This window comes from Clinocottus analis, unplaced genomic scaffold (genome assembly GCF_023055335.1).
Source record: "Clinocottus analis isolate CAN_PGR_092001 unplaced genomic scaffold, fCliAna1.0.p SCAF_16, whole genome shotgun sequence".
NCBI classification, from domain to species: domain Eukaryota; kingdom Metazoa; phylum Chordata; class Actinopteri; order Perciformes; family Cottidae; genus Clinocottus; species Clinocottus analis.
The window spans coordinates 7,863,358-7,886,949 of NW_027175887.1; the positions used below are offsets into that span (position 1 = coordinate 7,863,358).

The 23,592-nt window shown below is 41.1% G+C and overlaps 2 protein-coding genes across 4 annotated transcripts in view; one reads left to right on the plus strand and one right to left on the minus strand.

The window, feature by feature from the left end:
- pet100 (PET100 cytochrome c oxidase chaperone) lies at nucleotides 1-1,323 on the minus strand. Its single transcript, XM_068579138.1, has 4 exons — nucleotides 1,213-1,323; nucleotides 962-1,048; nucleotides 809-841; nucleotides 1-636 (listed from the first exon to the last, which is right to left on the minus strand). The coding sequence occupies exons 1-4, from the start codon at nucleotides 1,237-1,239 to the stop codon at nucleotides 547-549; spliced, it is 237 nt and encodes a 78-aa protein (XP_068435239.1). The 5' UTR covers nucleotides 1,240-1,323; the 3' UTR covers nucleotides 1-546.
- A 746-nt stretch (nucleotides 1,324-2,069) lies between these two features.
- Nucleotides 2,070-23,592, plus strand: part of brd4 (bromodomain containing 4) — a 27,186-nt gene continuing 5,663 nt past the window's right edge. Inside the window, exons 1-16 of one of the 3 annotated variants that reach the window (XM_068578124.1) lie at nucleotides 2,070-2,138; nucleotides 16,739-17,114; nucleotides 17,525-17,662; nucleotides 17,752-17,887; nucleotides 17,994-18,334; nucleotides 18,478-18,861; nucleotides 18,970-19,098; nucleotides 19,275-19,505; nucleotides 19,605-19,846; nucleotides 20,337-20,668; nucleotides 20,782-20,877; nucleotides 20,961-21,344; nucleotides 21,936-22,856; nucleotides 22,971-23,077; nucleotides 23,161-23,311; nucleotides 23,421-23,545. In XM_068578124.1, coding sequence (XP_068434225.1) covers nucleotides 16,884-17,114; nucleotides 17,525-17,662; nucleotides 17,752-17,887; nucleotides 17,994-18,334; nucleotides 18,478-18,861; nucleotides 18,970-19,098; nucleotides 19,275-19,505; nucleotides 19,605-19,846; nucleotides 20,337-20,668; nucleotides 20,782-20,877; nucleotides 20,961-21,344; nucleotides 21,936-22,856; nucleotides 22,971-23,077; nucleotides 23,161-23,311; nucleotides 23,421-23,545 — 3,948 coding nt within the window. In that variant the 5' untranslated portion in view covers nucleotides 2,070-2,138; nucleotides 16,739-16,883. Of the gene's footprint in view, nucleotides 2,139-8,133; nucleotides 8,707-16,738; nucleotides 17,115-17,524; nucleotides 17,663-17,751; nucleotides 17,888-17,993; nucleotides 18,335-18,477; nucleotides 18,862-18,969; nucleotides 19,099-19,274; nucleotides 19,506-19,604; nucleotides 19,847-20,336; nucleotides 20,669-20,781; nucleotides 20,878-20,960; nucleotides 21,345-21,935; nucleotides 22,857-22,970; nucleotides 23,078-23,160; nucleotides 23,312-23,420; nucleotides 23,546-23,592 lie in introns of those variants that run through there. The other 2 variants (XM_068578122.1, XM_068578123.1) reach the window with 2 other exon arrangements.

Genomic DNA, 23,592 nt, shown 5'->3' on the forward strand with positions numbered 1-23,592 from the left:
CCATCATCATGAATCATCACTGGTGCAGACAGTTGTTTTCATCTACAATGATGCAGCAAATATATAGAGCTCCAATAAAAAAACTTCACACCTTTGCTTTATGCTTTGGTCTCGTATGTATTTTTCTGTTCATCTCTATAAACAATTCTCAATTACAAATGCTTTGATACTATGTTGTAAAACACTAAACATGGAAAATTGCTGCTCACAAAAGAAATAATGAAAATTACATTAGATCCAACTGGATATATAACTCAAATTACAATTGTATGACAATGTAATCACAGCAACTCATCAGCCATTTAAACACACCGAATTCTGGCATCTGAAAAGTCTTTGGGGAAAAAAAATATAATCCCACATGTAGATTAAAGGCATACGAGGAATGCCCAACACACATTAGGGATGTGTTAACTTCTCACAGAGTTCCGATGTGTCATAATCTTACTCCAGTCCAACCAGTTCTCGTTTTATCCAATAATATACTGCCAGATAATCCTTCATCAGTGGGGCTAGGAATATATGCATGCCTTCAACACATAATCCTTAATTCTCAGACACCAAAGGAATTTCTTTTAATCGTTTCTGCTCTTTACGAGCATGCATCCGTTCTTTGAAGGCCTCCATCTCTTGCCTCTGAAAATAAATACACCACAATCATTATCATACATTGTGATTCACAGCCGTAGTTCCAGCAGACTTTATTACACAGAATGGTTGCTGTGGATAGTTTTAAAAACAGCTAGAAAATCATACAACAATTATTAGTGGGTTTATTTTTAGCCTAAATTAATATCTTAAAACTTACGCGCAGTCCTTTATCAGGGGGGAAGATTTCTCTCTGGATACCATAAAAAATGACAGAAAAGAGAATATTTGTTATTAAATGCAAAGCACCTAGCCTCTCTGAGTGGACTGATCAAGTATGGTCAAATGTAAAACAGCAGCATGCGTAGCGTACCTTTCTCTTTATTATGTACTCTTCGAAATATTCTGCTTGATTTGAGATCCAGAACATGGTCACGGGAAAGGACAGATACAGCATCATCTGCTCAAAGATAAATAGATCAGTAAGTGAGTGATTGTGGAAAACGGATTACATCATGGCCACACTTAGCTTAATGATAATGACTAGCGAGCTCGAACCACTAAACATGAAGCAATTTGTGTGAGTAAGGTTTAAACCAATAAATATGAACAGTTGATACTTACTCTAAACATCTCAATTTTAACACCCATTTTGATTCGGTACCGGACCCACAACAGTGAAGCGTTATCTAAACTCAAAACATCGTCAAAAGACCTTCACACTACTTCCGGGTTAGTGACTTGGAAGCCACAACGCATGCGCTGAAGTTTTAACACGGTTTTAACATATTTTAACACGGTTGAAAATAGACATACGTATCACATTTGATCTTATACACTTTTGTTTGACACCCGATAAAATATAATTTGCAGAGTTAACAATATGACGTTTTCTTTTGGATCCCAGTTGACCTTTGGTTTAGTAAAGGCGAAGGGGTTGTCCGCCGAGGGGCGCTGCAAACCATTGATTTTGTCCTGTGACCCATTGTCCCCTATGTTTTTTTAAAGGTACAATTTGCATTAAATACCTGCAAAAAGGACGACAGTTGATCTTATCTCTCTTTATTAGCCATCAATGCAGTGCCACAAATCATCAAACCTAAACACTTGTCACGCTGTGGTTAATGTCTTCCAAATATTAAGTAATCCTTTCAGTGGATTTATCAACACAATGTTTACTGTCTTTCGACTCTTTTGAACTCGTGGTTTGGAAACAATTGTTTGTATCAGTTTTTCTTTACTTAGGAAGTTGCATCATATCTAATCTAATCAAACACAGAGAGACGACACCACAACGGGGTACTTTTGGGAACAGCATTGTTTGTTTTTTTACTTTCACTTATAGTTCTTTAGCTTTTCCCCAAAATATCAGGTCGGATTTACCAAGTATATTGCCAGTTATCCTCGTGTACAGACACCAGTCGCCTCGTCCGTACCACGGTCTTTACGTCCTCGACGAAAGACCTACGCGTGACGTCATCGACAACGAGAGGTGTTCAGGATCCTCGGAGAGAAAGATCCCGCGCGCCCTGGCAACCTGATAAACCCAGGTAAACGCCGTTGTTTCAAACATTATTCTGGCAGTCTTGTTGTCTCGGTGAGCCGAACGAGTGAACAGCAAGAGACACGGTAACGACGATGTAGAGGTTTGAGAGGTAGCGCTGATGCCCGGCGCCCACTGAGACCGTTCACTTGCACGGCGGCCTGTTCTGGCTAACTAGCTTGCTAGCTAAAGCTAGTTGGCAGTTGTCTATCAAAGACACAATACCCGCATCTACATTGTGTCTCTATCTGACACTCCTCGCCTGTCTCACACACCGCTGACCACAAATGCGCTGTAAATGGACCGATTAGGGGTGCTACGACCACTGTGTAGGGCATCTATTGCTAGTTTGCTCGTCGACTGTCTTGTGTTGTGGGAGACGGTGACGCCGTCACGGTGATGATGGCGCACACTCAGATTGAGGCTATTTGATGATAATGCAGTCAATGAAGCAGGTAACACGTAATATAACTGTAATGGTCAATTCCCAACGCTTGCCGTCATGTTAATTAAACAATATGTCGGGGTCTTCGTACGCTTTCAGCTCTGCTATCCACAGCACTGACGTCCATTACGAAACCCGGGCAATAATCTATGCCCTGTGGCCTAACGTTAGGATCTTGGCTTCTCGGCGATGGGCGCTTGCCAGCATAGTCATTACTTGGAAATGTATCTTTTTATTCCATCCAATTTGGTTACGGTATCTATCTCGCATAGACGTGTTGGAGGCTGTAGTGTGCATACGACTAATATGGGGGGGATATTGCAGACATAAAGCTGTGGAATTCAGCCGACCGGTATGTTCAAACAGATTACTCATGCAGAGGCCCGTTACTTAAGCCAACTATCTGTCCCCCACTGGCGTGTAACATTTGTATTTAATAATTTGAATGCTTGGTTCGCTATAGTCGTTGGAAGCCCAATCTTTGTCAAGATACAGATCAATTTAATGACAGGCAAGAGCCCACCTACGGTCACGTGCTTGTTTTGATCGGCTTCTTTGCCTAAAGGTGCACAAAGACTAAAGCAGCTTAAGTGCTACTGTAACTGTAAAATATTATACACTTTATGTTCCATCTTCCTGAAACAACATTTCGGCAGTTTATTATGCAGACCTGTGTTGGTATCGATTCAAAGCCATAGGTCAGTTTTGTGATAACCTCGTCACTGGTTAGGTATACAACAAGTGTTATCACTGTCTTCACCTTGTGTGTAAATAGAGGACCAACTGGGTTAAAGGGCAGTTATCAGGTAACTACTTAATCAAAAAAGATCAGATGGTTAATCTATTCCTAACATTACTATAAAGTAATGTTCCTTGTTGAAATAGATCCACTGTGCTATACGTTTTAAAATAATGATCGACTTAAGGTGCTTGAAGATACTACTGGTTAAGTACAGCGTTAAGCTTTTAATGGCATACCTCAACATACCAGTAAGGGATGATTGTTGGTTTTCCATTTGAAACCATTGAAACTTCCTACAACATTGCAGGGTGTCTCAAAAATTGCAAGCCAGGATGACGTTCATGGTGTTATTTCTGGCCCTGAATTTGGACATTAGTATCATGTCCTACACCAATGAATATATGTTTATTTTTTTCTGTGTGTTTTTTAATTCCTATTTTTTGGTTCTTTTCTCCCTGGTTTGGTTGCCATGGTAACACCATCCTTGGCCTAGTTGTAAATGACCTCTGAATGAAACTGAGTGTGTGGTCAGGGAACAAATGAGCGAGCAAACAAAATCTCTTCTAGTGCGTGAGAGTGCAGATGCTTTATTTATCACTTTTGAATCATTGGCAGTTGTGCCATGAAGTCTATCTACTACAACCATATCATGCGAGAGCAACAACAATATCGCAGGATTTGTTGTCTCTTTGGCCACATGAAAACAACGCGTCTTTGTCATAGTGTGGCATCTTCGATCAGCAAAAGTAAATATTCACAATTTTGTATTGTGGGATGATCAATTATTTTATAGATTTTATTATTACAACCATTATTGATGGTCCGCTTTCAAGGCTAATGTCATTAGATTGGTTAGAACAAAATGCAATACTCGGGGGGACTTGCTTTAAATATAATTGAGTTGAAGTCAAACAGATTGTCACCTATATTTTCTAGCGCTTTAGTTGGAGTGGACATTAACACAATCCAGCCGTTGCCTACATAAACACAAACCTCCGTCAAACACCCTCTCATGTCACAGTGTTATGTTAACAATATGTACAATGACTCGCAAAACATCGCAGGGATAATTGTATATCGGCACAACCTGTGTCAAGATATCTGTATCTTAAAGAAACTGTAACATTTAGGGGGATTGACTAGCAGCATTGGAATACAATTACTGTTTCAATCAATGTTTAATCAACTGAAACGAAGAATTGTAGTATTTTAATTTGCTTGGAAATGGGAATTTATATATTTTTCCGAGGAAGCAGGTTGTCTTCCACAGAGTCTGACATGTTGCACCGCCATATTTCTACAGAAGCAAAATTATTGGTGTATTGAAAATCTCCGATGTTACTGGTGTTTTTATTGGACCTTTTTTAATATTTTGATGTAATTTATTGTCACACTTCAGCAGGTATTTGCTTTGCTCTTTCCTTCAACTACGCACAAACAAAGCGTGAGCAGATATGCCGCTGTGGGGAAGTGAAGGATACTCGAGTTGATAGCAACTGCGCTTGTTACTAAGTAAAAACCAATCATTTATCCATGCATCTCTGGACATCTATGTAAACGAGTGAAAACCTAATTCAATCGGCCACCGCCGCTATGTTTACACAAGCACAGCAAGCACGATCGGCCAAAAGGTTATTTTTTTCCAAACAGAAAACAGGAGGAATCACTGATACTGACATATGTCTGTGTTCTTTATTCTTTATAAACTTCACTCAGAAGTGTTGTTTGTTTGTTGCCAGTGATATAATTACTATATTTAGTTATGATGTTGTTGTGAAATAACTGTTGCTTCTCTACAAACAATATTTAGATATAATTCAAATATTAATTTGAAACCTGTTATGAATGTTTTAATAATTCTATTAATGTTTTTATAAACACCTATTTAGTCATGTAGAAAAGCAGAGTATTGATGAAGGTAGATAACTATCCCTACCGGTAGCTTTAAAAAGTAGGGCTAACCATGTGTAGTTGGTTGAATGAAGTCTGCCACACACGCTAGTTGCCACTGAACACATATTTTAGCCACTTAAAATAAAGGTCCACCAAAAGAAATGTGCACAATGTACATTGACATTATTCTTTAAAAAAGGACTGCGTGATATTGACCCAAATTATGTTGATGGTTATTTTGTTATTTTGAAAAAAAATGATTTTACAATTTATTTTTCTACGATATTAAGACATTGAAAATGAAGGAATATCCACCCTAAATTATGTAAACTGTAAGAGTTGAATTGCATGGGCAGATGTGCTGTCTGAGAGCAGACAGTCCTAACATATAATATACCGAATATTATTCTTCTTCTATTCTGGGCTGTCACTGTAACATTCAGGAAAGTTTCTTGTGGATTGTGCAGCAGCTAGCAGCTTCCCAAAAGTAAAGCCAAAACATCTCAACCGTCACCATATTGCCAGTAGCAGCGCTTCATTCATTCATTGGCATGTATTTTAAACATCAATATCACACTAGTATATTGTTAATTATATTTTTGGGAAACAAAATTGTGTCATATTTGATTATTGTGCCTTGTAGATTACGATGCAAGGACAAGCCCCTGATGGGCTTTGAAAGTTAGATCTCTAATTGCTTCTAAAATGCTAATGAGTGTGAAGTTGTTCAAGGGGTACTCCAGTGAATTAGTATAGTATTTCACTAAAATAAAGATGAGGACTCAGCACAGAATGTTTAAAAGATAATGGAGTAAAAAAAAATACAGGCAGAGATATCCTGACGTTTAATCTCTAGCAAGGTTCAAGCTTTCTTTTAGAACTACAGAATCATTTTTTGTTACATTCAATTAATTCTCAAATGACTAAAAGGCTTTTGTTATTATTACTACTAAGTACCTCTTTCTCCACCCTTCTCCTTTCTATTGTTTTTTCCTGAACAAAACTAAATATGTAAGTGATTGCTATACCATGTCGAGTTGGCAAATTGCCTACTCCCCGTTTTCTCCACACTGTGTCCCTGTAGATTTCAGCTTCTCCGGTGCGCTGATGATTAATGGAAGAGCCTCTGACTTTCTTGCAGAGTCTCATCACTGTGTGCACTGCAGCCTCTTCATCTGACCCAACCCCCAGTCTAAATGCAACCCTCTCTCTTTTCCCCTTCCTCTTGCTATCACCCCTCCCTCTCCGCCTCCCATGTCTCTGAATACGATCTCCCCCACCCTTCCAGTGACAGGGCCATCAGTTTGGCCTCCTCTGAATTGCTGTAGGTCGGAGCTTTGTCACTCTAGCAGCTGCTGTATTGTCTTTGGGAATAGTGCATATGGCACGTGGACAGAGAAGTGGGTCTTTACAAACATTGTCACTGTCTGGCTGCGGCGCAGATGAGCCACTTATTTTTGGGGAAAACCAGCATTGTGCATTGCTCTCACAAGTCACCTGAGTTGGCGCTGCTTTGTAGTTGGTGGATCTATACTTGCCTGATCTCTTAGCTTTTTGACATCTGATTCAACTTACCACTGGTAGTATAAGTATGAATTAGTATGTAGACATATAATGTGGCTGGTTTGAGATAATCAAATGCAAACTTGCAAATTTGATGTGGTAACATCAGGCCAAAAACATGTCACCATAAACCAAACAGTGATTTTTACTGATTCTGTAATTGTCACTGTGAGATTCATGTTCCTTTTGGCTATTTTGTTGGCATTATTCATATATTGTGAGGCAGCATTTAATATCACTTCTGTATTTTAATTGTGGACCAAAAATGGTTAATTGGAAATTAGCTGATAAGAAGTTTTTAGTTGTGTAATTTATTATTGTCATATGTTTTGATAAGATCAGATTGACCTGTTCCTGGTGTGCAGTGTGGTCACGAGATGTCCTGAACATCAATACAAGAGGGTGCTCTGGCTCAAGGACTCATGGCGTATGTATGGTCCCTTGATCTGATCACATTAGTTTTCTTTCACGTCCCCAGTTTGACCGCGGCTTCACGTTGTGTTCTGAATTCAGATTCTTTACCTGCAGTCTTGCCTTGTACAAGATGCAGTCTCTGTTTTTGTCCAAGTTGTTGCACATACAAATTAGCTTAATTTATTGAGTTCAACATTTCTAGATGGCTTTTGTGAGTTACGAAATTACTTGCGTTTGTGCCAAAGTGGCCACAATATATATATATATATATATATACTTGTGATTTACTTTAGTATCACACACAAATGTAATTGTTTCATTTGGTCTAATTTGAATTTGTTGATTGCAGTGCTACAATCATGATCAATTTTTAGTACATTTTACTTTGCTGGTTAAGTGGTAATTTTGGTGACCCTAACCATGGTCTCTTTGCTTTAATTATATATAATTTAGAGATACTGGTGTTTCTATGACTGCTGAGTTAATAATATTGATATGGAGCCATATCAGATATTTACCCCAAAAATGAAACAAAACTGTTGTGCAGCTTTATATCTATTGGAGTAATGCAGTCACGATATGAATGGCAGTGGTCTATATCAGGAGAGGATGGGAGTGCAGATAAGGGGGCCCTTAAATTGGTGGGGGAGGCATACAAGATCACTCCAAGGGAGTTGAGTGAGTGGGGGTGGGGCATGATGAAATGGACTGAGGAGAAGACAGGAAGGGGGTGGGGTGTTAAAGGTATAAGTGTGTGAGCAAGAGAGAGAGGAGAGAGCAAGGACCTAAAGCTATTGATGGGAAAGCAGGGAGGGGTGGAATGAGCAAGCGCAGAAGCAAGGGAGGGAGGGGTGTGTGGGCTGAGGCTCTGCTGAATGAGGAAGCAGCAGAGCCATTTTTACTGTTGAGTAACTGCATGCTGATCTGCCTCTGCTAGAGAGAGGGTGAGGGAGCGAGCCAGAGGAAGAAAGTGCTCCTCCTGGATCTTATCGGAGCCCTCTCTCCCCTCTCTCGCCTTCCCCTCTCCGTTTTGCTTTCAGTTTGTGTGCATTTAAGTTGGGGAGGCCCTGGAGAGGACACACAATGGAGCGAAGAGCCTGTGGCAACTGGGCTGTTGTACTGCTGAGAGGGGGATGGGGTAGAGAGAGGACCGGTTCACACAGCTAACACAGCCTGCCGGCTGGAGGCTTCCACAGCCTTTCCTCCCCGCCTGGACCCACGGTTTCCAGGCCGGGGCCTTTTTTTGTGGAAGAAATATCCTCAAACTCCACTTGGACAACACTAAGGATTACTCATTGTGTTCTGAGGGATTTCAGGATACAAATCGAAGCCTGAAAAATATATCCCTCCGGTGTTTGGGATAAGAGAAGAGAAAAGAAAAAACAAACTTCGGTGTAATTCTTCTTAGTGGACTTCATAAATGGATTACAAGATGCATGCCAAATCAAATGATTTGCTGGATTTTCAAAAACTGGACGCCCTCCTGGAAAAAATTGCACATTCAGTCTCTGTGAAAAGGTAATGTTATCTGGCGAAGTTGACTCTCTTACAAAGTTTTCCGACATTTAACTGAGTCACTAAAGATTTTACAACCATACAGACTAAATATAATCAGTTTAAATTCATAGTTTAAAAACTGGCATGTTTAAATCAAAGACAGCCTTGAGTAACGGCTCGTGGGACTATCATGTGGTTGGTCCAGTACAACGATCCAGTTTAGATTTGTTGTGTTGAGAGTAGTATTGTTATCCAGAATTTACCCAGAAGCCATGAACCTACCACCTGGTGTGAGAGGGGGGTGAGGAGGAAGGGTTAGTTCAGAGGAAGAAGGGGGTTGTCTGTATGGCAGTAAAAATGTTTCCTGATTCCTGGTAGGGTTTGGCTTGCTCATCCCAACCAGCTGGAAGTTAAACCTAAAAGAGCTGGCATGATTCCTGCTTTTTCCTGTTCATGGTGTGTCTGACTCATTGTTAGTCTATTTGAGTCATTGTGCTCGCACTGACTCATTCAAGAAGTGCTCATAATCAATACTCGAGAAAAGTACTGAGATATGCAACATTGTGATGAACATCCATAAGACAGATGTAAACAAAGCTGTCCAGATCTTTCGGTGTGTAACTGCCATGTGTCTGTAAACACTGAAGTCACACAGGGCATGGGTGGTCACGATTGAATAGGCAAGCTTCCAAAAGGAGGAATCATTGAGAATAGAAATACAGTACACTTGCCAAGAGGTGGAGTGTTACCATAGAAATGTTTTTTTCTTGATACCAAGTTTCAGAGCTACTCATAAGGAAGCGACAGACCGATAGCACATGATACAAGGGGGAGAAAGGTAGATTAGTAATCCATGTCACATACCTAAAATGCCATTGATATTATTGGTGTATAGTTCCTATTACTTTGCTAGTACTCAGCCTCATACTGTACAATCATGAGCAATGTTTAGAGCTAGTTATGCTGCTGTCTACGTCACCTTAATACTGTTCATTATTTCTCTACAGGTATATAATTGCACTTTTTTGTGCAGCTGACATATTTAGATTTAATCATAACATTAGTAGTATTACTATTACAAGGCTCATTGTAATTGATTGGTACTCGATATACGCAATATTGATTTTGAATGGAAAAAGAAAGACATCCTTAATTAGGTATGCAGATTATAAGCTTAACCTTTTCCCAACAAATCATCAGACACATTAATGATGAATAAAAACATCAAAATCTTGCATAAATAAATCCATGTATTGCTTTCATTCAAAAGCAACACTTTTTTTTACACAATTGCTTATAGCAGCACAATATTTGTATGTTTGAATGATTTATGGGATTAACACCATCTTATTTTGGTTATAAAACATCACAAATTGCTGCTCCTGTTCTGCCTGTCATTCACAAAATAGATGGAGGAAATAAGGATAAAATATCATTCTTAGCTTCATACCAACTTTATTTGAGATAATAACATGCTTTGATACACTGAGACAACAATTGCCTTTCAAATGCCATTTGGTTGTAGTTGAGGGTCTTTTGCTGGTCATTGGCCATTTTTGTGTCGTTGGCTCTAGTTGACGCTTAATGGCTGAATAAGGACTGGAGACAGCAAGTAAAAGAATTAATGAGTTCAGTAATTAGTGTGATTTCTTTTTATCTTTCACATGTGCCTTATTTCTTTTGTACATAAGTTAGAAGACTCCAGACTGACAATACCACTGCAATGCAAAAACGGCACCCTTTACCTTGATGTTCTTGTCATATGGAGGATGTGTGCCCTCATCGCAGGTTCCAAACATACTTTATTATACTTACTTATTTTCAAGAGATGCATGACAAGTATTGCACCAACCTGACACAAGGAATCCTAGATCACTCATATATGTCAGTATTTAACATCAGCTAGAGCTTATCTGATATTTAATAACACTGGTATACTCTGGATAACTCTGTTGAGTTCATGAAACAGAAATACCCTCACATTCTTCACCACTAACCAATTTAGAGGAAAAATGGAAACACTTAAGACAAAGAAGCCAGTAAAAAAGAGCGTCAATAGAATCAATACGGTGATGGCTATTGGCAGACAGAAGAGCATTAGAGTGGAGAAGTGTTGATGGTGGTTTTATGAAAGAGAAAATGGCCAGTGAGTAAGAGTGTTGTTGTAAGCTTTGTCACTGTGGTCTAATTAATTATTTAGTCATTTACTTTCAGGAAAAACACAGGCCATCATTCTGACACTTAGTAAGGACCTCAGGTGGAATCTGCAGACCTACATTTTTGTCTGAAATCGCCCCCCAATCTCCCTCTACATGAATGATTAATAGTTTACTTTCATTGGGAATGCAGACATCTTGCTGCCATGTTTTTCCTCCCCTTTTCAAGTAGGACAGTCACTATGAGGCTGTATATAGGACCAGGTTTCCTTGTGAGAGATGTGAACCCCCTACCCCGGTATTCAGAGCCACTTCCTCCCCAGAAAACATTCCACAGCCGTCTACAGTGATGTATGTCCAGGTCAAAGATCAACGGCTATTCCAGACCTGAGAGCAATGTAGTACTTGAGGCAACAGGAAGTGGACCCCTTGATTGACCCCTGTTGGGGTCTTCTGTAGACTCGATTAGTCGTGCATGCCAACATTGTTCTTACACGAGGAAAGCAGGTCATTGAGAGTGGCTTACACAAATGTAACAATAGACTAGTTGAACATGTTATTATTGACATCAACTATTACTCGGTTAAAAATGAAAACATAAATCCTGTTACAAACGTGCAAAACTTGGTGGTAATAGTAGTTCTCAATAGAAATGGAGATCTTACTATGTACGTGGTCATTTTTTTAAAATATAGTTAATTGACCTTGGATGTGACAAATTCTTTTGAAATGTTGACTTTCAAAGAATGTTATTTACTCCACAGCCTTAGTTTCTCTGCCCACAAGTGCCCTCTCACCAATGTAGTGCGTTCTTGGCTTGAAGTTGCCGGGTTGTTGTCTCATATTTACCTATAATTTTTATCCATTTCTGAAACAATAAGGGTAATCAATTAATAGTTGACAGAATATTACACGTTTTTCTGACATTTTATAGACTAAAACAATTCATAAATACAGACAAATTAGTCGCTAGTAAAAAATAAAAAATGTGTTACAGCCGTATATATATTTGGACTAGGGTTGATTGAATATAATTTATGTTTAAAAAAAAAGGAAGAGGCAAACAAACCAAGATTAAACCGTTTAGTTTTAAAGTTTAGTTTAGTTGGATATAGTGTTACTCACGGAAACTCAAAGGGAACGAGAACAGGCTCAGCAGGTTCCCTTTGCCAATTTTATTTTAATATCGGTTGAAAGAACAACAGTTGTTTTCATGTTAGATGTTTCTGGCTTGACTTGCAAATGACAAACCACAAACTAAACCGCTGCATTGAAATAATTTGGCATAATCCTCAGTGTTTCTTGAGACACAGATGAAATTGTTCAAAGAAGCGTTTGGCTCTGGAGTTTGTTCCTAACAATGTGGCTTACTCCTCTCCAGGATTGTTTGAATGAAAGAGACTAAATTACATGCATGCCTGCAATAAACTGCCCTTCCATAATATTGAGATATAATGCAAGAGGGTATTTTTTTTACAAACTGCAGTAACAACATTTGACAGAAAAGAATAGGCTGTAAACCTAGTGTATTGGTGGAATGTTTTTCTGACTCCAGCATTCAGAAATCACCAGCAAAGTAATGCAATGTGCAGTCGTGTGGTCATGGAAATATAGCTGAAAGGCCCAGGGGTGAACTTTCTCTACGTCTGTCTGTGATCACCGGTTTTGTGTTTCAATAAGATAAAATAACAATACTTGTGTTTTCATTTAATTGGAGATAGTAATCGGTATGACTTGAAAACGTGAATGAAAACCTTTTGCGTATTGTCATAATAGTCTCTGAAGAGCAAAGAGAGAATGTAAGGTATTTCCTTTCAGAGTTTCTCAAAACTGGTTACTTGGTCAACCTGGTCAATTAGATGAACATAGGTTCAAGTTGGCCAAGTGCCATCATTAAGAATTTATTATTGTAGCAACATGTTGCAAGTTGATTGAAGTGTGTAAGCTAATACCTGTCTCCATTTTCATGACGGCATTGCAGGATTGTCGTGACTTGTACCTCAAATATATCTTTGTGTGCATGGAAGTGAAACAAAACATGTGTGCAACATGAACATGCAGTTCACAAACTTGAGTTGACGATTTGGATCAGAGCTTTCGTGTGTTGGTACATGCGTGTGACAGAGAATATGTCGAGTACAAAAACGAGATAGATTACAGGGAGGTCTGACAAATAGGAAAGATGATGAGTCGTTTGAGAATATTGCTTGTTTAGCTATATTCCTGAACTGCAGATACTGAAATCAGACTGTAGGTATCATTCATGCCCCCTCATTTATTGCATCTGTTTCTAAAAGTATGTTCACACTTGTTGTTGTTGTTGTAATGTCAATGACTGTCACTGTGAGTGTGCTTATCGCTCGTGTTAATGAGCCGTTAAGGACCATCTGGCAATATGTCTATGACGATGAGACTACACTTGATGCAGCACTGGAGGCCAGCTGTACCAGGCTTGTACTGTGGCTACCTTTCTTTACCTTTTCCTTGTAGAAGATTTCCTATAGTGGCAACTCAGGAGCTGTTACTGGTGTACGTGTTTTTGTCTGTGGGTCGGAGCCATCTGTGCTGTACCTGCCGGTGTTGATGGTAAATGCTGTCTCACTTTAGACCAGTTGCTGTTTCTGTGTTACCAATGTGGTTTGATTCACTTGCACAAAGCAGAACAAATATGTTGTCATCTTACTGTCTTGTCCTTACGGCGCTCCTATTAAAATGTCCCTCATTGTTTAGGTTACGAGCCTAAATGTTGTCTTTCTAGTTTGTTGAGTTCAACTTATTTCTTAGACTTGTCTCCTTAAGGTTCACCCAGTTAAGTTGGTTTGGCCTTTTGTCACATTAAAACATTGCAATCTAAAACCGCTACTGGAGAATGAGTACAAAACCCCTCTCAACAAAGTGTAAAAGATTTTGAATGACTCTAGAATCTTTCCAATTTTTTAACACAGATTTGGATTTCTCAATCCCAATTCTGTCTTTTAGAAAGAAATGTTCCTGCAAATGAAATGCGTGTCAAGTTGGAAAGACGTTTTGAGTTATGCAGCTTCTCTGTAACATCTCTTTCACAACTAGTGATCAGTTGCCATAGACCTGACAATGCAGGCTGGTGGAAATATATCCAGCTGGAATACATGTAGCTGAAGCTGACGCAATATCACAAACACCTGTGCAATCCAATGCAATAATGCCTCATCAGAGAGGTATTGATTGTGCTCAGGTAACTTTGTCCCTAAACAGCTTGTGTTGACTAATACCAGGTATCAGACATTAGAGGACTTGCAACATACAGTTACAATTACTAAGCAAATTTCACTCAAAATATGTTTCTCTCTACAGGCCGTTCTTTTGTGCCTGTTCCACAAACAGTCACAACCCACCATGTGATGGTACAGGTTGTAGTTATTTGTCAGCTGATTAGAAGCATTTACTGTGACTCGGCCCGTCACAATTTTCTGAAAGTCGTTAGTGACACTTGAAGTAGTTAGACTGCTGATAAGACTGATTAGTCTAAATAATTGAACTCTTTGTAAAGCCAAATCAGCCAACTTTTAAATATTACAGATAGTTCTCAGCTTTAAAGTTTTGCACTTTGGGCCTAGACACGTTCTGTGCTTATTTCTTTGTAAGGCTTCAGGCTACAAACTTTTTTTTCTTCTTTCTTTTTTTGTGTTGTCATTCAACATATTGGTCAGTTAGTCAGATTCTCCACTGTGTTCCAGCGCCTCAGGGAAGCCAAGTCTGTGATCATGTGGTGTACAAACTGCTTCCTTCTTCTCAGAAAGTGACTCATCGAGAATAAGATTAGTCACAGATCTATCCTGTGGTCTGTGTATATAGTCTTAAGACCCTTTTGTAGGGGTGGGTTTCAGTATGCAAGAGTGGGGGACCAACTTGTTTGAAATAGAGGCTTGAATACCTTATGATCAGTGTTTTGTCCCAGAACATGTTCCCCAGTCTATTTTTAGTTTTCTCGATTATTATTTGGCCTTGTTGTCTTACCAGCCTTGTGTGTGTCTTTGAATGAGATGTCCCTGCCTGCCTTGGAGAGGACATTATGTTGGCCTGAGCGTTGCGTAGTGGAACACATGGTCCCCCAGCTGCCAGATGACGCCAATTCCCCCTCACCCTCCACCCCTGTCCACCCACTTCCCTAAACACTCCCAGGTCCTTAGACAGTGTACTGAAAGCACACACGCAAGAGCAAAATCTCTGAGCTCTGAATACAGAGAATCAAATTTGGAAATTAATTCATTTTAGTAGAAGGATATACATTTTCATATCTTAAGTCATAACTAAAGGCTGCTGTCTGTAACCTTTAGTGGGCGTCCAGTGCTTGTATAGAGTTTTATGCTAAGTAGATATTTAATGATGAGGACTTTCATTTTGAATTTCACCATCAGAATGTCTTGATAATGTCTGAATGATAATATTTAGTTGTTCTGCTCTTATTTTGAAGTAAAATTAGTCTGTGGAAATGGTAAAGAAAAGCAAATTTGAAAGAATCATAACATTAACTACTCTTAAGCTTTGTTTATACTCACCATAGTAAGGCTCGCCCTAGAAAGCTTTGCTATCAAGGCTTGCATGTTGTCTGCAAATGATCAGCAAGATTGATTGAAAGCACTATTATTATTGTCTGAGACATTTACAAAGAGGAAACATCTTTACATTTACTGTAGAGCACAGAGTGTAGAGATCATTCTATAACATCTAAGTTTTGATAGTGAGACACACACATTCACAGATGCACACACACACTTACAAATGCTCATACACACATATTTATAGACGCACTCACAGACGCACACACTCACAGACACGCACATTCACAGACACGCACATTCACAGACGCACAACGGATAACTTACGGACTGCACTTTACCTAAATAAAAGTTATTAATTAGATATTGAACCACAAATCCCAGCAGCACTTCCTCTGCATGTCATGAAGCCTCATTTTATCAGACTTGTTGAACACAGGTCTGCGTTCTGCACCTCAGAGAAGATATTTTTTAGGAGATACTCAAACATCTCTGCTACTTATTGAGTGGCGTTATAATTGCGTGACACAACGAATCGATAATGAAATTCGTTGCCAACTTTTTTAATAATCGATGTTATCGATTCGTTGTTGCAGCCCTATTAAAAATGCCTTAAGATTGGCCTGGAACAACTCTTCAATTGTCTATCTACCATCCACAAGCCAAATACCTTGTTCACAGATGTATTATGGTTTGTTTCACTGCTGACCAGAGCTATATTTGCAATATTTTACATAAGATTTTATTTGGCAACCATTGCATTAAAAAATGTGCCATTTTCAATGACCATAGCATCGTCTGTGATGTTTTACTTGTAACGTGTGAGTTCAGTAACGGACGCAAAATCAAGCCAATCATTGTCATGACATTGGGAAGGAAATGTGTGTAAATTAGCCGATTCATTTTGTTAGGTAAATCCACTTCTTAGTATAAACACTTTTTTAAATCATCTGGTCAAAAAAAGTTGTAAGATGCAGAACATTGCACCACTGAGCAACTTCCATAGGAAGGGGCACCCACTTTTACCCATCCATTGGTGCTAGCCAATACAGCTGCTGCCCCAATGGAGGAAAAAAAAATAAATATTCAATGTTGAATAATAAAACAATAATAAAACACTAGTATGTCACAGCCTTTTCTCCTGTGAAATAGTTTTTACTATCTTTATTTGTGAGAGTTTTTCCTGATCCAATGTGAGGTGCCGGGACAAGGATGTTATGTAAACAGATTGTAAAATCCTCTGAGGCAAATACAATTTTGTTAATCACTGCGCTATGAACAAAATAAAGGTACATTTTATTGAAGGCTGTTTAAAAAGATGCTAATGACAGTATGCTTTTTTTCTTTTTCATTCTCCAGAGAGTCCAGCGAGGAGTGCAATGGGATCAGTGGTGCTCTGTCAGTGGAGTCTGTGCCGGGGCCAAGACTGAACTGGTGTCCTGCCAACACCACTACCCCTGCCCCTGCAGCTCCAGCTCTGGGGCCAGAGCCCAACCCAGTTAGAATGGGGGACGGCCTGGATGCAGCACAGATGTCGGGCAGCAGCAGCAGCAGCCAGGGGCAGGCCCAACAAATGGGCAATCCCCCACCCCCAGAGTACATCAATCCCAACAGGCCAAAGCGCCAGACCAATCAGCTGCAGTACCTGCTCAAGGTGGTGGTGAAGGGCCTGTGGAAGCACCAGTTTGCCTGGCCCTTTCACATACCGGTGGATGCGATCAAACTTAACCTGCCTGTAAGTGCAAGCTTTATCCCTCTGTGTGTGTGATGGCTCATACCTGAAAACTGTAATACATTAGGCTATACATCAACATGTTTGTTACAGGTTTATGGTTATTGCTGTGTGCAAAGTAGATCCCGCTACTTTTTTGTATATGTATATACAGGATTGTTTGCGATATTATGGCTAATTTTCCTTATTTTTGAGTAAACTATAGGCTACCATTTATTCTTTCAAATGTAAAAACAACGTTTACACACATTATACACTGTATCTTTCATTTCACTGTTTTGGAGTCGAGTGTCTTTATACTACCATTGGACTAGAGAATATTTTATGCTTATTGATGAACAATGGCCATTGTGCCTGTAGAGAATGTCACATAGTTTCTTACTTGCAGTGTTAACCTAGCTAACTTTTTTCAGGACTACTACACAATAATCAAAATTCCCATGGACATGGGAACAATCAAGAGAAGGCTTGAGAACAGTTACTACTGGAATGCCCAAGAATGTATCCAAGACTTCAACACAATGTTTACCAACTGCTACATATACAACAAGGTAACAGAGTTGAAGACATTGTTAACATGAAGTGCCAAAGATTCTGATATGCCTCTACTTTTGCTAAGAGTATTTGTCTCCCCCTGCAGCCCGGAGATGACATAGTCTTAATGGCTGAATCTCTAGAGAAGGTTTTCCTCCAACGGGTCACTGAAATGCCTGAGGAAGAAACTGAGATTGTTGTCATGACAGGGAAGGGCCGTGGTCGTGGCCGAAGAGAAGGAGGTATGTGAATTACCGCTTTGCGCCATGTTTGGCCGTCAACGTGTTTTCTTTGGGCTGACGTCTGTGAGACATCATATTTATCCACGTGTCTTGTTCTCTCATCAAGGTCTGAACTTGAAACCAGGGCCCATCATTGATTCATCGTCCACGACTCCTCAAACACGTGGTCTGTCAAATCTCTCAGTAGCACCGCTGACCAGAGGACCAGTGCAGGGCCCGCCTTCACTACCTCCCCAGCCTTTGATGCAGGCCCTACCGTCCCACGTGCCCCCAATGTTACCCAGTCATGCGCCGCAGCTTGGAGCTCCCTACTCCCTGGGCCAATCAGACTGTGCACCTCAAGTTCCCATCCTGACTTCTGTGCCTCCACTTGCTCAGACATCCCTTTCCCAAGCATCCATCCAGAGCACTGCCCCCATGCTGCAGAACTCTATAACCATGACCAAAGTGAGTTTGATTGACAAAGGGAAATATGCTTGGGCAGGTGGGCACATAAAATGCTTGGGAGCATTCAACATGTTCAATTCTAATCTTTTTTTTTTGTTGCTCTTTTGCGCCCTTTCTCTGCTCTTTTTTTAACCTCTATCTAGCAAAGAAAGAGCCAGAAAAGGAAAGCTGACACTACAACACCCACAGCGAATGACCAACTGAGTGAGTCTTCACCAGCAGAGTCCAAATCTGGGAAGACACTACCCAGACGAGAGAGTGCCCGGCCTACAAAACTAATAAAGAAGGATGCACCAGACTCCCAGCATCATATAGGCATGGTGATGGGACTGAGTGGACCAAGTGGAGGTCATAGCCCAAAACCACAGGATCAGCTGGGTTACTGTGCTAGTCTGGTTAGGGATATGTGGTCCAAGAAGCATGCTGGTTACGCCTGGCCATTTTACAAACCTGTTGATGTGGCTGCACTGGGACTACACGATTATCATGATATCATCAAATATCCAATGGACCTCACTACCATCAAGGTGTGTTGAAGATGTCACATTTTTTCAGCGATGCCACAATGTTTTGGGTTTTGAATAGAGAGGGTCTGTGGCATGGCAGGTAATACCTATCCTCTATGTTTTTAATAGGCAAAGCTGGAGAACAGGCAATACCGGGATCCCCAGGAGTTTGCTGCTGACGTACGATTAATGTTTTCCAACTGCTACAAATACAATCCACCAGACCACGAGGTGGTAGCTATGGCTCGAAAGCTACAGGTAAATATAGGCTAACATGCAGCCAATGTTGCAACAGCGCGTATGTGTATGTTCACGTGTGTGTATATATTTATATATATATTTAATAATCAATATCATACTGTGTGCAATCCATGTTTTATCAATCATTAATCACTACATTATGCTTAACTTGTTCGTTTCTTTTCATTTCATAGGATGTCTTTGAGATGCGTTTTGCCAAGATGCCAGATGAACCTGAGATCAAGCCTCTAGTTTCCGCCCCAGCTCTCACTCTTCACCATCCTGCCCCTGTTAAGCCCCAGCCTCCCATGGCCCACGTTGCCTCATCTACAGACAGCTCCAGTGATTCTTCCTCTGAGTCTGAGTCTTCAACAGATGACTCTGAAGAGGAAAGAGCCAATAGGTTAGCAGAGCTCCAGGATCAGGTCAGTGACTAGAGTAGATTCAAGATGGCAGCAAATTGTCCAGTATTGTCCAGTTCTTTTTACAGTTTTGTTGACAACTGGTTTCTTTTCTTGATACAGTTAAAGGCTGTCCATGAACAGCTGGCGGCCTTGTCTCAACCACAAGCCAGCAAACCAAAGAGAAAGGAGAAGGAGAAAGAGAAGAAGGAGAAAGAAAAGAAAAAAGAAAAGCATAAGAAGAAAGGAGGCCTGTCTGCCCTTGTAGAAGAGATCCAGGATGCTATGCCTCTTTCGCAGCTCCCTAAGAAGACAAAGACTAGTCACAATAACAACAAAGATGTTGTAACCAAGAAGAAACCTAGGTGGGCATTCAACCTGTATAAACTGTATCCATGTCATGATGTCAGTTAGAACATCTCCTTGATATTGGATATTTCTTTAACCATCAGCTTCCATTTTACCCGTACTCAATTATTTCACTGTGTAATTGCAAGCATGGTTGAGGCTAAATTATGACGCTCATCAATAATGATGTGTCATCTGAGGACACAGGAAGTTATTTTCCTGTAACTAGACATAATCCTTAAACAAGTGATTGTGATGTGACAAGAATATGATTGATTGATATCTTTTGAGTTGACTCAGTTTCATGTATGTCGAGAGATTTTGAGTCTTACAATGCAGAATGTACTATAGTTGGTAGGGGATCTTTATTATACATTCTTCACCTATAGTTGTTAAGACATGTTTGTTTTTAGTTGTAAAGCTTTAGAGCTGTGTAGAGTTGCTGTTTAGGTACAGGCACGTCAGTGTTACATATTGCTAAAATACACATTTGTGTTTTGTCTCTAGTAAAAAGGAAGGGATAAAAAGCAATCATCCCTCCAACCTACTGCCTATTCCCAGCCTTGATGACGACATGGGGGCCACTGGGTCATCGGCAACAGGGGAAAAGTGCAGGCCGATGACCTACGAGGAGAAGAGACAGCTAAGCTTGGACATCAACAAACTTCCTGGCGACAAGCTTGGCCGTGTCGTGCATATCATTCAGTCCAGAGAGCCCTCGCTCAAAAACTCAAACCCTGATGAGATTGAGATTGACTTTGAGACGTTAAAACCCTCCACTTTGCGGGAGCTGGAGAGATATGTTTCTTCCTGCCTCCGCAAGAAGAAAAAGGTTCAAGGTAAGTTGCATTAGAAAACCATCAAGGGTTGCATATTGCCTGAGTCTGGGATTTCTAGTTTATTATTTTATGCCTTATTGGAAATCCATGAACACATAGTTGTTGGTTTGCAGTTGAGAAGCCTGTGGAGTCCATGGCTACCTCCAAAAAGACTGGATCGTCTTCAGAGAGCAGTGGCTCCAGCACAGACAGCGAAGCTGAGGGGACAGGTGACTTACTGCAAATATGGCCCACAATCAAAAATTAAAAAGTTAAATGCCTAATCTTTATTTCACTTCTTTTTTTTCTCCAGGAATAATAAAGCATCAGAAGAAGAAGGGCCAGTCTATGAAGGAGGGGAAACGAACCCATCCGCATGTCCACATTCAGAGTGGCCCTGCTCAGATTGGGCTTCATTCCCAAATTGCAGGCCTTCAGTCTAGCATTCAGATGAAGCAGCAGCCTCAGCCACCGCCTGCAGGCTTCATTGCTCCCCCTGTAGCTGCTCTGGAGTCTTCCCAGTTACTGGAGACTAGTTTTGACTCCCTGCCGCCTTTCGGCCAGCCCCTTATGCATCTAACCCACCACACAGGCAACACCTCGCCCGCACCTCCACACCTCAACGCTCATTCTTCTGGGCCGGTGTCCCCTGAGACCCACCCTTTCCTCAACCAACATCCTGTCCTTACATCTCCAGGTAAGAGTGTATGCAGGCTGCTTCACTTAAGACAATACTAATCTCTACTTGGATGTTGTGTGCAGAAGTAACTGCAATACCTCCAAGAAAAATGATCTTACAAAGTCAACCCGACACACCATATGTACAAACATAATGAAATGAATATTAAATTAAACACTTTAAATCATCAACCAATGTTCATTGTAAACCACACATAAACTGGTCTATTTTGCTCTTACTGCAAACAGCTTTTGAACGTAGGAGAGCAAGTAGATGGAGAACCAACAATAACCTAAAGACTCCATTAATCAGACCTTATGTTCTTGCTCTCAGAAGAACACAACCTCCCAACCCCTCACCTCTTGGTAGATTATTATAAACATTTATTGCCATAATCCTTGAATATTTATTAGGACCACTGTTCTCATCTTTTTTGAATTTGAGATTTTCACTCATCTTAGTATTTTCATGAATTTCTGTGATCAGATCCTAAAACATATCTATATAAAATGCATGTACACATTTTTAAATCATATCTGCTGTTTTTCTTGCATCATATTAATTATGTGTTATGTTTCTGCTTCCTTTCCTGGAACTGTGCAACCATAGCTTTGCACATCTCCATGCCTCAGCAACCTTCTCGACCCAGTCACAAGGCAGCGCCTCTTCATCCCAAACCCCCTCAGCAGCAGCCAGCAGCACCTCCTCCTCCTCCTCTGCTGCTGCAGCAGCAGCAGCCAGCCCTTCAGCAGCCGCAGCAACAGCTTCAACCCCAGTCAATCGGAGTACCACCACCACCTCCTCCACCACCACCACCACCACAGCACCAGCTTCCCTCTCAGATCCTCCATCCTTCTCAGCCCCTGCATCAGCGGCCGTTGTCCCCTCCAACACTCACACCCCAGGGCTTGCTGTCTTCCCAGCCTCCTCAGATGCTGCTGGAGGATGATGAAGAGCCAGGGTCTACAACGCCTATGAACCAAGTACAATTATACCTGCAACAGTTCCAGCAAGCCCGTCAGCCCCAGCAGTCCATGCAGTCGCTCCAGGCGCAGGCTCGTCAGCAGCAACAGCAGCAACAACAACAGCAGCAACAACAACAACTGCAGCTGCAGCAGCAGCAGCAGCAACAACAGCAACAGCAGCAGCAGCAGCTGCAACAACAGCAACTGCAACAGCAACAACCAGGACAGATCTCTCTCCTGCAGTCTGTGCAGGGACAATCTCAGCTATCCTCTCAGACCACACTGCCTCCTCCCCAGCTCCCTTTGCAGACCCCTCAGCCAGCCCCATCACATCAGGCCACGGCCCAACAGATGCCGGTACACCAGGCCCGCCACATGCAGCATTCTCAGCCTCAGCAGCCCCAACTGAATTACCAGCAGGGTTCAGGACTAGCTGGTCAGTCCCAGGGATCACAACACAAGGTATCCATGCCCACCAACAAAGCACAGCAGATCATCCAGCAGCAGCAGCAGCAGCAGCAGCAGCCCTCCCCTCGTCCGGTCAAGGCTGACCCCTACAACGCGGGTTAGTTTGAGAAGATGAGACAAAAACTAATTGTCTAACTGATTGTTGCAAAAATCGTTTCTGTACAAATACATTGTTGGCTGAAGTTTTGTGCTATTCGCCATCTGTTGACAGGTCACATGAGGGACAACCCATCCCCTCTCATGATGCATTCCCCACAACTACCCCAGTATCCACCTGTCTCTCACCAGTCCCCACCTCACATCATGCAGCCCAAAAAGGTGAGAAACTCTTTTCAGAAACTGGTTCAGGACTAACATTATCTTCACATGTCTGACTTTGACTCCATTTGCTTGTCATGCAGCAGAGGGGAGCTGGGAGTCATGGCGTACTAAAAGAGGAGAAACATCCTCCATCACCGGTGATGAGAGGAGAGCCATTTAACCCTGCCATGAGACCAGACCATCATAAACATCCCGATAACAAGCCTTCTCAACCAGGCCACGGCCAACAGAGTGAGTCCCAAGACTTCTTGTATTGGCATTTAAGCCTTTCTGCAGTTAAAATGCCAGAGAAGAAGAAGCTACACAAGATATTGAGACTGTGTGTCATTGTGTTGAGCAGATGTGAAGTCCATGGACAGTTTACGACCTGTCATCCGCTCCTCCGAATCCAGTGGACTGCCCTCCTCTCTGCAAGATAAGGATAAGTTCAAGCAGGAGTCGAAGGTGCCCATTGCCCCCAAAAAGGTACAAGTAGGTGAAATAGTCACTTTAAAAAAAATAAGACGTTGTGC

Excerpts from the sequence above, each read along its gene's own strand:
- pet100 (XM_068579138.1), bottom strand. The coding sequence starts at position 1,239 with ATGGGTGTTAAAATTGAGATGTTTAGA. Across the intron at positions 1,049-1,212 it reads TTAAAATTGAGATGTTTAGA|ATGATGCTGTATCTGTCCTT; the intron begins GTAAGTATCAAC and ends ATCTTTGAGCAG. Across the intron at positions 637-808 it reads CCCCTGATAAAGGACTGCGC|AGGCAAGAGATGGAGGCCTT; the intron begins GTAAGTTTTAAG and ends ATTTATTTTCAG.